Here is a 13,578-nt window from a genome sequence, read left to right on the forward strand (position 1 = left end):
TGTATTAGTGCAAGGCAACATGGTTTTGTGAAGGGGAAGTCGTGTCTCACGAACCTTGATTGAGTTTTTCGAGGAAGCGACGAAGATGATTGATGAGGGTAGGGCAGTGGATGTTGTCTACATGGACTTCAGTAAGGCCTTTGACAAGGTCCCTCATGGCAGACTGGTGCAGAAGGTGAAGTCACATGGGATCAGAGATGAGCTGGCAAGGTGGATTCAAAACTGGCTCGGTCAAAGAAGACAGAGGGTAGCAGTGGAAGGGTGCGTTTCTGAATGGAGGGCTGTGACAAGTGGTGTTCCTCAGGGATCAGTGCTGGGACCTTTGCTGTTTGTAATATATATAAATGATTTGGAGAAAAATGTAACTGGTTTGATTAGTAAGTTTGCAGACGACACAAAGGTTGGTGGATTTGCGGATAGCGATGAGGACCATCAGAGGATACAGCAGGATATAGATCAGTTGGGCAGAGAGATGGCAGATGGAGTTTCATCCGGACAAATGTGAGGTAATGCATTTTGGAAGGTCTAATACAGATAGGAAATATACAGTAAATGGCAGAACCCTCAGGAGTATTGATAGGCAAAGGGATCTGGGTGTACAGGTACACAGGTCACTGAAAGTGGCAATGCAGGTGGAGAAGGTAGTCAAGGAGGCAAACGGCATGCTTGCCTTCATCGGCCGGGGTATTGAGTTTAAAAATTGGCAAGTCATGTTGCAGCTTTATAGAACTTTAGTTAGGCCGCACCTGGAATATAGTGTTCAATTCTGGTCGCCACACTACCAGAAGGATGTGGAGGCTTTGGAGAGGGTACAGAAAAGATTTACAAGGATGTTGCCTGGTATGGAGGGCATTAGCTACGAGGGGAGGTTGGAGAAACTTGGTTTGTTCTCACTGGAACGACGGAGGTTGAGGGGCGACCTGATAGAAGTCTACAAGATTATGAGAGGCATGGACAGAGTGGATAGTCAGAAGCTTTTTCCCAGGGTGGAAGAGTCAATTACTAGGTGGCACAGGTTTAAGGTGCGAAGGGCAAGGTTTAAAGGAGATGTACGAGGCAGATTTTGTACGCAGAGAGTAGTGGGTGCCTGGAACACGTTGCCAGGGGAGGTGGTGGAAGCGGATACGGTAGTGACGTTTAAGGTGCGTCTTGGCAAGTTCATGAAAAGGATGGGAATAGAGGGATATGGTCCCCAGAAGGGTAGGGGGTTTTTGTTCAGTCGGACAGCATGGTCGGTGCAGGCTTAGAGGGCCGAAGGGCCTGTTCCTGTGCTGTAATTTTCTTTGTTCTTCATTGTTCTTTGGATTTGGATTTGTGTCCGTCCCTGTGGCTCGGGAGGGTAAGGGGCAGAGCAGGAGGGCAATAGTAATTGGGGACTCATTAGTTAGAGGGATAGATAGGAGGTTCTGTGGCAGCAAAAGAGACTCACGGATGGTATGTTGCCTACCGGATGCCAAGGTCCGTGACGTCTCAGACCGTGTTTTCCGGATTCTGAAGGGGGAGGGGAAACAGTCACAAGTCGTGGTACACATTGGTACCAACGACATAGGTAAGAGAAGGGACGGGGATTTAAAGCAGGAATTTCTGGAGCTGGGCTGGAAGCTGAGAGCCAAGACAAAACATATGGTCATCTCTGGTACATTGCCGGTGCCACGTGATAGCGAGTTGAGGAACAGGGAGAGAGTGCAGTTAAACATGTGGTTGCAGGGATAGTGTAGGAGGGAGGGTTTCAGATACGTGGGTAATTGGAACACATTCTGGGGAAGGTGGGACCTGTACAAACAGGACGGGGTGCACCTGAACCAGAGGGGCACCAATATCCTGGGAGGGAAATTTGATACGGCTCTTCAGGGGGGTTTAAACTAATTTGTCAGGGGAGTGGGAAAAGGATTTGTTGTCCGGAAGTCAGTGTTGAGGGTGGTGAGGTATTGGGGAAGGTATCAGGGTCAAGGGTGGGTACCGGTAGACAGGAAGGTGGGTTGAAGTGTGTCTACTTCAATGCAAGGAGCATCCGGAACAAGGTAGATGAACTTGGGGCGTGGATTGGTACTTGGGACTACGATGTTGTGGCCATTACAGAGACGTGGGTAGAACAAGGACAGGAATGGTTGTTGGACGTTCCGGGGTATAGATGTTTCACTAAGAGTAGGGAAGCTGGTAAAAGAGGTGGAGGAGTGGCATTGTTAATCAAGGATAGTTTAACGGCTGCGGAAAGGCACTTCGAGGGGGATCTGCACACTGAGGTAATATGGGCTGAGGTTAGAAATAGGAAAGGAGCGGTCACGTTGTTAGGAGTTTACTATAGGCCCCCAAATAGTAATAGAGATGTGGAGGAAGAAATTGCTAAGCAGATTATGGATATGTGTAGGGGTCACAGGGTAGTTGTCATGGGGGACTTTAACTTTCCAAATATTGATTGGAACCTTTGTAGATCAAATAGTTCAGATGGGGCAGTTTTTGGGCAGTGTGTACAGGAGGGTTTCCTGACACAATATGTGGATAGGCTGACAAGAGGTGAGGCCACATTGGATTTGGTACTGGGAAATGAACCGGGCCAAGTGTTAGATTTGGTTGTGGGAGAGCACTTTGGAGATAGTGACCACAATTCGGTGTCTTTTGTTATTGCAATGGAGAGGGATAGGGCCGTACGGCAGGGCAAGGTTTACAATTGGGGGAGAGGTAAATATGATGCGATTAGGCAAGAATTAGGGGGCATAAGTTGGGAACAGAAACTGTCAGGGAAAGGAACTAATGAAAAGTGGAACTTTTTCAAGGAACAAATACTGGATGTCCTTGATAGGTATGTCCCTGTCAGGCAGGGAGGAAATGGCCGAGTGAGGGAACCATGGTTCACAAAAGAGGTGGAATGTCTTGTGAAAAGGAAGAGGGAAGCTTATGTAGGGATGAGGAAACAAGTTTCAGATGGCTCGATTGAGGGTTACAAGTTAGCAAGGAATGAGCTGAAAAAGGGGCTTAGGAGAGCTAGGAGGGGACACGAGAAGTCCTTGGCGGGTCGGATCAAGGAAAACCCCAAGGCTTTTTACTCTTATGTGAGGAATAAAAGAATGACCAGGGTGAGGTTAGGGCCGGTCAAGGACAGTAGTGGGAACTTGTGTATGGAGTCAGTAGAGATAGGCGAGGTGATGAATGAATACTTTTCTTCAGTGTTCACCAAGGAGAGGGGCCATGTTTTTGAGGAAGAGAAGGTGTTACAGGCTAATAGGCTGGAGGAAATAGATGTTCGGAGGGAGGATGTCCTGGCAGTTTTGAATAAACTGAAGGTCGATAAGTCCCCTGGGCCTGATGAAATGTATCCTAGGATTCTTTGGGAGGCAAGGGATGAGATTGCAGAGCCTGTGGCTTTGATCTTTGGGTCCTCGCTGTCCACGGGGATGGTGCCAGAGGACTGGAGAATGGTGAATGTTGTTCCTCTGTTTAAGAAAGGGAATAGAAATGACCCTGGTAATTATAGACCGGTTAGTCTTACTTCGGTGGTTGGTAAATTGATGGAAAAGGTCCTTAGAGATGGGATTTACGACCATTTAGAAAGATGCGGATTAATCCGGGATAGTCAGCATGGATTCGTGAAGGGCAAGTCGTGCCTCACAAATTTGATAGAATTTTTTGAGGAGGTAACTAAGTGTGTTGATGAAGGTAGGGCAGTTGATGTCATATACATGGATTTTAGTAAGGTGTTTGATAAGGTCCCCCATGGTCGGCTTATGATGAAAGTGAGGAGGTGTGGGATAGAGGGAAAGTTGGCCGATTGGATAGGTAACTGGCTGTCTGATCGAAGACAGAGGGTGGTGGTCGATGGAAAATTTTCGGATTGGAGGCAGGTTGCTAGCGGAGTGCCGCAGGGATCAGTGCTTGGTCCTCTGCTCTTTGTGATTTTTATTAATGACTTAGAGGAGGGGGCTGAAGGGTGGATCAGTAAATTTGCTGATGACACCAAGATTGGTGGAGTAGTGGATGAGGTGGAGGGCTGTTGTAGGCTGCAAAGAGACATAGATAGGATGCAAAGCTGGGCTGAAAAATGGCAAATGGAGTTTAACCCTGATAAATGTGAGGTGATTCATTTTGGTAGGACTAATTTAAATGTGGATTACAGGGTCAAAGGTAGGGTTCTGAAGACTGTGGAGGAACAGAGAGATCTTGGGGTTCATATCCACAGATCTCTAAAGGTTGCCACTCAAGTGGATAGAGCTGTGAAGAAGGCCTATAGTGTGTTAGCTTTTATTAACAGGGGGTTGGAGTTTAAGAGCCGTGGGGTTATGCTGCAACTGTACAGGACCTTGGTGAGACCACATTTGGAGTATTGTGTGCAGTTCTGGTCACCTCACTATAGGAAGGATGTGGAAGCGCTGGAAAGAGTGCAGAGGAGATTTACCAGGATGCTGCCTGGTTTGGAGGGTAGGTCTTATGAGGAAAGGTTGAGGGAGCTAGGGCTGTTCTCTCTGGAGCGGAGGAGGCGGAGGGGAGACTTAATAGAGGTTTATAAAATGATGAAGGGGATAGATAGGGTGAACGTTCAAAGACTATTTCCTCGGGTGGATGGAGCTATTACAAGGGGGCATAACTATAGGGTTCGTGGTGGGAGATACAGGAAGGATATCAGAGGTAGGTTCTTTACGCAGAGAGTGGTTGGGGTGTGGAATGGACTGCCTGCAGTGATAGTGGAGTCAGGCACTTTAGGAACATTTAAGCGGTTATTGGATAGGCACATGGAGCACACCAGGATGATAGGGAGTGGGATAGCTTGATCTTGGTTTCAGATAAAGCTCGGCACAACATCGTGGGCCGAAGGGCCTGTTCTGTGCTGTACTGTTCTATGTACTGTTCTATGTTCTATGATTTGACAATTAGGTTTTCAAGTTGAATTTGCATGGGTTTTTGGTGTCCCAATCTCTGTGCACAACCAAAACTTTGTTTACTGCTTGTTCATTTTCTTTCAATCATCACAAGTGATCCTCTTTCCCATTTCACACAGTAGTTACAGTTTTTCCATGTCCTTTGTTAAAGGGAATAGGTAAGAACTTTGTAAGTGTTCTAACTTAATCTTCCAAAGTTCTCTCCATTTGCAAACCAACCATTTAGGTTGTACAACTGTGCATGTCACTCTGCTTTCTAAGGGAGCTAAAGGTGCCAGGTCCGATTGTGAAGCATCACCATAGCTCCATGTTTGTAGATGCTGATGCTAGTTGCCGTTTGGGTCACATGTTGTCGGGTGACTAGAGGGACACGAGTAGGTGCATCCCCTACATCAGCCCAAAGAGCATGTGTGGGTGAGAACACAATGGGCTGATGCAACACACAAATAGTAAAAATAACCAAGGAATGTTCAGGGGACACCTTCCTTATTCACTCCTAAAGCCACAAGCATTAGAAAAATCGATGGACACTTTTCTGGGCCTATTTAAAGGGCAACTCAATAATTTGCAGTTAAAGTGCTTTCAACTCACTTGTACTTGGGCCAAGTTGGTGGTGAATTGCTAGAGGAGTGTAAAGATTTCTGCTGACCACAGAGAATGACAGAGTCTTTGGTAAGTGTGGGGGCAATAGCTGCAGTGCTATTTCCTCTCCAAAACAAGTAGGTTAAGAGAAGGAGGCAGAAAGGGGAGGAGAAGGAGGACTCTCTTTAAGTTGTCTAATCCCATCAGGGTTTTCCATGAATACCTATCCTATGTTGGGATGAGTTGGGAGCAATAACTCAGGAGGCTTTGCTTCAATAAAGATGTGGTGACAGAGTTGTGTTCACCAAGGCTTAGAGTCTCAAACCAGGGAGAGGACAGCCCTCCCCGTACCTCCCAGAGTACCTCTGCCTCCCAAATTCCTCCCCAATCTTTCAGTACTCCTCACCCTTCCAGCTCTTTTGCTGCTGTTCTGGCTTGACTCTCATAGAATCATAGAATCCCTACAGTGCAGAAGAGGCCATTTGGCCCATCAGGTCTGCACCAATTCTCTGACAGAGTATCTTAATCAGGTCTTCTCCTCTGCCCTATTCCCGTAACCACACACACATTTACCCTGGCCAATCCACCTAATCTTTGGAATGTGGGAGGAAACCGGAGCGAGGAAACCAGAGCACCTGGAGGAAACCCACGCAGACATTGGGAAAACGTACAAACTCCACACAGACAGTCACCCAATGCTGGAATTGAACCCGGGTCCCCAGAGCTGTGAGGCAGCAGTGCTAACCACTGTGCCACGGTACCACCCTCTCTCTCTTAGATAAGTCGATAGCTTCCCTCTGGGCCTCTCAGCCCATCTTCCAAAAGACTCATTAAGGCTCTTGGTTCATTATGAGCAATAACACTAACTGCCCATCCCACTATCTCATCAACTTTCCCATCTAATGCCCCCACTGGGGGTTGATCTTGCCAATCTCCTCCTGTCCAACTCACTTCTCCCAGTGCTGACCCTGTGGATTCTGTTCTCACCGTGCCTCTATGCATCTTCATCCAGAATGCCAACTAAGGCTTTTGCCATCCCTAAGTTTATTGTGAATGATTGCATGAAAATCATGGACTTTCCCCATAATGAAGCCTCCCCACCTGGCTATATTCTCCTCCAATCACCCTGCCAAGACCATCATGCTGGTGGTAAGGCTCCTGACCCTCTTCCTTGTTCCGCCCTTCTCACCTCCTATCTAAAATTCTCATTCTCTATTGCACACTCGAGTATGTTAAAAATAATCTCACTGAGATAGCTTCACTGCTTTCCTGCCTCTGCCTCTGCGCCCAGTAACTTCTTCTTGGGTGATTTCAACATCCTTCCCAACGCGTGCTGTTTTCTCTCCTTTGAGTTTACTGCCATCTTACCCTCCCCGGATCTCCTTCTCCATGTAAACTCCCCAATGCATATCCATGGTTATCCCCTCGCTTGCCATCTCCTGTGGCTTCTTGTCAAAGAGGCGAAGAAGCAGAATAAACAACTTCTGGCTCAGCATCTCTAAAGCAGGAAATGCCCGATCCAACACGGTAGACCACCCAGTCGACACGTGAAGGAAGAAAAATGTTTCAGTGAAGAGATAGGAAGGTAGTAAGAATAGCAGTTTTTTCAATGGGATATTTGAGTCAACCAAATATAAGGTTCCAGCTCACACAACTCTTCTGACCAACCAGTTGAGGCAGATGAACTTAGAGCTTGGATCAGTATTCGGAACTATGATGTTGTTGCCATTACAAAGACTTGGTTAAGGGAAGGATAGGATTGGCAGCTTAACATTCCAGGATACAGATGTTTCAGGCGGGATAGAGGGGGATGTAAAAGGGGTGGGGAAGTCGCACTACTGGTTAAGGAGAATATCACAGCTGTACTCCGGGAGGACACCTCGGAGGGCTCATACAGCGAGGCAATATGGGTAGAGCTCAGGAATAGGAAAGGTATAGTCACAATGTTGGGGGTTTACTATAGGCCACCCAGTGCCAGCGGGAGATAGAGGAACAGATATGTAGGCAGATTTTGGCAAGGTGTAAAAGTGCAGGGTTGTTGTGGTGGGAGATTTTAACTTCCCCTATATTGACTGGGACTCACTTAGTGCTAGGGGCGTGGATGGGGCAGAGTTTGTAAGGAGCATCCAGGAGGACTTCTTGAAACAGTATGTAGATAGTCCAATTACGGAAGGGGCCATACTGGACCTGGTATTGGGGAATGAGCCCAGCCAGGTGGTCGATGTTTCAGTAGGGAAGCAGTTCGGGAACAGTGACCACAATTCAGTAAGCTTTAAGGTACTGATGGATAAAGATAAGTGTAGTCCTCAAGTTAAGGTGCTAAATTGGGGGAAAGCTAATTACAACAATATTAGGCAGGAACTGAAGAATGTAGATTGGGGGCAGATGTTTGAGGGCAAATCAACATCTGGCATGTGGGAGGCTTTCAAGTGTAAGTTGATAGGGATTCAGGACCGGCGCATTCCTGTAAGGATAAAGGATAAGTATGGCAAGTTTTGGGAAGCTTGGATAACGAGAGATATTGTGAGCCTAGTCAAAGAGAAAAAGGAAGCATTTGTCAAAGCTCGGAGGCGGGGAACACACGAAGCAAGTGTGGAATACAAGGAAAGTAGAAAGAAACTTAAGGAGTAAGGAGGGCTAAAAGGGGTCACGAAAAAGCATTGGCCAGCAGGATTAAGGAAAATCCCAAGGCTTTTTATACATAAGTAAAGAGGAAGAGGGTTGGCCCACTCGAGGACAAGGGAGGGAATCTATGTGTGGAGCCAGAGGAAATGGGTGAGGTATTAAATGAGTACTTTGCGTCAGTATTCACCAAAGAGAAGGACTTGGTGGATGATGAGTCTGGGAAAGGATGTGTAGATAGTTTGAGCCATGTTGAGATCAAAAAGGAGGAGGTATTGGGGTTCTTGAGAAACATTAAGGTAGACATGTCCCCAGGGCCTGATGGGATATACCTCAGAATACTGAGAGAGGCAAGGGAGGAAATCTTTGTATCCTCACTGGCTACAGGGGAGGTTCCAGACGATTGGAGAATAGCCAATGTTGTTCCTTTGTTTAAGAAGGGTAGCAAGAATAATCCAGGTAATTACAGGCCGGTGAGCCTTACATCAGTGGTAGGGAAATTATTGGAGAGGATTCTTCGAGACAGGATTTATTCCCACTTGGAAATAAGTGGACGTATTAGTGAGAGGCAACATGGTTTTGTGAAGGGGAGGTCATGTCTCACGAACCTTGATTGAGTTTTTCGAGGAAGTGACGAAGATGATTGATGAGGGTAGGGCAGTGGATGTTGTCTACATGGACTTCAGTAAGGCCTTTGACAAGGTCCCTCATGGCAGACTGGTGCAGAAGGTGAAGTCACATGGGATCAGAGGTGAGCTGGCAAGGTGGATACAAAACTGGCTCGGTCAAAGAACAGTAAGAAGTCTCACAACACCAGGTTAAAGTCCAACAGGTTTATTTGGTAGCAAATACAGACAGAGGGTAGCAGTGGAAGGGTGCGTTTCTGAAGGGAGGGCTGTGACAAGTGGCATTCCTCAGGGATCAGTGCTGGGACCTTTGCAGTTTGTAATATATATATAAATGATTTGGAGAAAAATGTAACTGGTTTGATTAGTAAGTTTGCGGACAACACAAAGGTCGGTGGATTTGCGGATAGCAATGAGGACCATCAGGGGATAGAGCAGGATATAGATCAGTTGGAGACTTGGGCGGAGAGATGGCAGATGGAGTTTCATCCGGACAAATGTGAGGTAATGCATTTTGGAAGGTCTAATACAGATAGGAAATATACAGTAAATGGCAGAACCCTTAAGAGTATTGATGGGCAAAGGGATCTGGGTGTACAGGTACACAGGTCACTGAAAGTGGCAATGCAGGCGGAGAAGGTACTCAAGAAGGCATATGGCATGCTTGCCTTCATCGGCCGGGGTATTGAGTTTAAAAATTGGCAAGTCATATTGCAGTTTTAAGGAACCTTAGTTATGCCGCACCTGGAATATAGTGTTCAATTCTGGTCGCCACACTACCAGCAGGATGTGGAGGCTTTGGAGAGGGAACAGAAAAGATTTACCAGGATGTTGCCTGGTATGGAGGGTATTAGCTATGAGGAGAGGTTGGAGAAACTTGGTTTGTTCTCACTGGAACGACGGAGGTTGAGAGGCGACCTGATAGAAGTCTACAAGATTATGAGAGGCATGGACAGAGTGGATAGTCAGAAGCTTTTTCCCAGGGTGGAAGAGTCAATTACTAGGGAGCACAGGTTTAAGGTGCGAGGGGCAAGATTTAAAGGAGATGTCTGAGGCAGATTTTTTACACCGAGAGTAGTGGGTGCCTGGAACTCGTTGCCGGGGGAGGTAGTGGAAGCGGATACAGTAGTGACCTTTAAGGGGCGTCTTGACAAATACATGAATAGGATGGGAATAGAGGGATTTTGTCCCCGGAAGGGTAGGAGGTTTTAGTTCAGTCGGGCAGCATGGTCGGTGCAGGCTTGGAGTGCTGAAGGGCCTGTTCCTGTGCTGTAATTTTCTTTGTTCTTTGTTCAGTTTACAGGTTTGATTATCTAAACATATTTTCGACAGGGAACAGCTGGTGAGGCCACCCCTCAGCATTGTTAATACAGTTAGCCTGTACCGCAGGTAATTGCAACCCTGAGATCTCCTCATTTACCACATTTCTGTTTGCAGGACCCACAACAGGACCCAATATTTCAGTGATTAAATTTGCTGGACGGCAAGTACAACTGAAATGGGGAGAAATCCCACTTGAAAAACAGCAAGGGTTTATCACCAACTACACCATCTACTTGAAGAAAGGTGCTGATGGGTCTTACCTTGTGCCACGTGAGTACGGTTGTTATGTTAACTTTCCTTTACAACAAGAACCCAGTACATTCTCTGCTTGGAGTGAATTGATTAGTTATCTTCTGTTAGTGAAGAATTAGTTAATTAGTGGGACTGTGAGTAAATGGCAGCAGGAGCTCTCTAACTGGATTCAGCATTCCAAGGCTAGGAAGATAATAAAATATCAGGCAAGATTACCCCTCTTTAGTAACTGCTGCCAAACAGTGGGGTCAATTTTCGCTTCTTTGGACCATCAGCCCAATGTGCTTGGCCAGAGGCCTAAGTTATTTTGAGCACCAGACCTTATTGGGAAGCTGCTGCCATTGAAACAGGGCTCACAGGCATCTGACAAGTGAGGCAGGCATGGGCTAAGGGTTGGGGAGAGATAATTGCAAGGGTGCGAGAGTGGGAGGCAGATAAACCAGCAGCAGGTGGCAATATTTTTGTGTGACCGTGAGTAGTGTTTCCACAGTGGAAATGAAGGTTGGAAGAGATGTGCGGCGAGCAGTGGAATGAAGACGGCATGTTTTACACCATCGGCCAACATCAGCATTAACCACATTGCTTCGCTTCATGCAAAATGGTCATTTGGGAGGGATCCCAGAGCTGAACCATTGCCCTAACCCAAGTCAATATCTTCAAGGAACCAAAGGAGAAAATTAGCAAACATAAACAGTTTGTTTACACAGCTGATGATGCACAAGCCAAGATCTAAAGTTAACTTGTTTTCTAACAGAAGGGAACAGGACAGGAAGGAAATCATAGAATGCTCTTTCAGCTGAGTTCTGCTAGCTGTTAGCAAGCCTGTTCTTTCGTTACATATTTTGAGACATGTGCACAGGAAGAAACAAAATGTTCAGTTTGCATGAGAGTGCAAGAAGCTCTACTGATGTCAATTTAATATTTTCTCTTTTTTCAGCTGCAAGCTAATGCTTACAATGACTGAGAGTTTGCTCTTTGTGTCATTTTATTCTCTGCAAACTTCAGTTGCAGGTTCTGTCATTACAACAATGACCTTCTATTTTTGTTTGTAGCTGTTGCATTCTGTACTTTCCATCTTGTGTTAACCATGCTAACTGCATCAATGGAGAAATAAACACATCATAGAGCTAGGTTTCTACCAGGTGGTCAAACCCTTTGTGGTGGTTGTGTCAGAGACCAAATCCTGTGTTTGTGTCTCAACAAAATGTTGTTTCTCAGCCCAGGTTTGCTAAACAGAGCAGGTAACAAGGACAGATGTAAGATTACACTGTGAGCTGCAACTAAATGTGGCGACTCAGCAAACACATCTCTGCGATTAATTAAACACAGCAAATTACACCTCTCACATGGTTGCAGCTGACAGCCAAGGGTATGTATTCTTGTTCTGTTAGTTTTTCAGTATTTTTATTTGCAATCTCCCCATTTTCTTGACATATTCCATAACTTATTTGTTTTGTTCGGTTCTTTGTTATTTCAATACCTCATTGAGATCATCTTTGATATTGTCAAACTTTCCTACTTTGCTGACAAGCATGTAGAGATGCCAATATCGCAGACAAGTTTGGAATAAACCTACCGTAATAATTTACCATTCCAAGAAAAGTTTTTAACTCTGAGACATTCTTTGCAGCTTTAATGACACTAATTTTATCTTCCATTGGGTGCAACCCTTATGCATCTACATTAAACCCACTTCGTTTACCTTAAAAGTGCATTTCTCTCTCTTTAAACTTACTCCAGCTTCCTGGAACCTTTTTGAAACCTCCTCTGGATTGATTAAGAGCTTCTCTTCTGTGGCTCCCTAATTAGCACATCATCCAAGTCAATGTCGTAATAGGCTCTCTATTGTGTGTTGAAAATATACATCAGCTGCCTGGTTGCAACGTTTTTTACTCTCGGGGGCTGGACTCCTCCCTATTGGTATCGATAAATTTGTTCTCTCTATACTGTGACAGAGCTCCTGTATCTCCCTCCATTTTGAATGGATGACTGTTAATCAGTACGATTATGATGGGAGCCACTTTGCCCACCTTAACATTATTCAATCTGTATACATTTGATCCTTCTTCAGAATGACTCTCTACGCTGAGCACTGGAGCTGGGATTTTTTTTTCTAGCACCGGGCTGGTCCTACCCCCACGACTTGCCTGGGCTTGCAAAATCTCACTAACTGTCCTGTCTGGAGACAATACACATCTCTTTAACCTGTGCTTAATCCTCTCTCCACTCACATTGTCTGTACCTTTAAGACTTGATTACCTGTAAAGACTCGCATTCCAACCATTATTCTATAAATTGAGTTTGTGTCTGTATATGCCCTGGATAAGAATGGTTCGATTAAGCAGACGCAGCATGGATTCATGAGGGGAAAGTCGTGCTTGACGAACTTGTTGGATTTTTATGAAGATGTGACTAGTGTGGTTGACGGAGGGGAACCGGTGGATGCGGTGTTTTTGGATTTCCAAAAGGCGTTTGATAAGGTGCCTCACAAAAGGTTGCTGAAGAAGATTGGGTCACACGGAGTTGGGGGTAGGGTGTCAGCGTGGATTGGGGATTGGCTATCCGACAGGAAGCAGAGAGTCGGAATAAATGGGTGCTTTTCTGGTTGGCAGATGGTAACTAGTGGCGTGCCGCAGGGATCGGTACTGGGGCCTCAACTATTTACCATTTATATAGACGATCTGGAGGAGGGGACTGAGTGTAGGGTAACAAAGTTTGCAGACGACACAAAGATAAGTGGAAAAGTGAATCGTGTGGAGGGCGTAGAAGGTCTGCAGAGAGATTTGGACAGGCTGAGTGAGTGGGCGAGGATCTGGCAGATGGAGTATAACATTGACAAATGCGAGGTTATTCACTTTGGAGGAAATAATAGCAAATTGGATTATTATCTAAATGGAAAAAAATTACAACATGCTGCTGTGCAAAGGGACCTGGGGGTCCTTGTGCATGAGACGCAAAAACCCAGTCTGCAGGTGCAACAGGTGATCAAGAAGGCAAATGGGATGTTGGCCTATATCGCGAGGGGGATAGAATATAAAAGCAGAGATGTCTTGCTGCATCTGTACAGGGCATTGGTGAGGCCGCAGCTGGAATACTGTATGCAGTATTGGTCCCCTTATTTGCGGAAGGATATATTGGCCTTGGAGGGAGTGCAGAGAAGGTTCACCAGGTTGATACCAGAGATGAGGGGTGTTGATTAAGAGGAGAGACTGAGCAGATTGGGTTTGTACTTGTTGGAATTTAGAAGGCTGAGGGGGGATCTTATAGAAACCTATAAGATAATGAAGGGGCTGGATAGGGTA

The 13,578-nt window shown here is 45.9% G+C and overlaps 1 protein-coding gene across 1 annotated transcript in view; it reads left to right on the forward strand.

Annotated features, from left to right (window-relative positions):
- Window positions 1-13,578, forward strand: part of il23r (interleukin 23 receptor) — an 88,620-nt gene that overhangs the window by 54,645 nt on the left and 20,397 nt on the right. Inside the window, exon 12 of the mRNA XM_078219374.1 lies at window positions 10,139-10,294. Within this exon, the coding sequence (XP_078075500.1) occupies window positions 10,139-10,294 (156 nt within the window). The remainder of the gene's footprint in view (window positions 1-10,138; window positions 10,295-13,578) is intronic.

This window comes from Mustelus asterias, chromosome 8, assembly GCF_964213995.1.
Source record: "Mustelus asterias chromosome 8, sMusAst1.hap1.1, whole genome shotgun sequence".
Lineage (NCBI taxonomy): Eukaryota > Metazoa > Chordata > Chondrichthyes > Carcharhiniformes > Triakidae > Mustelus > Mustelus asterias.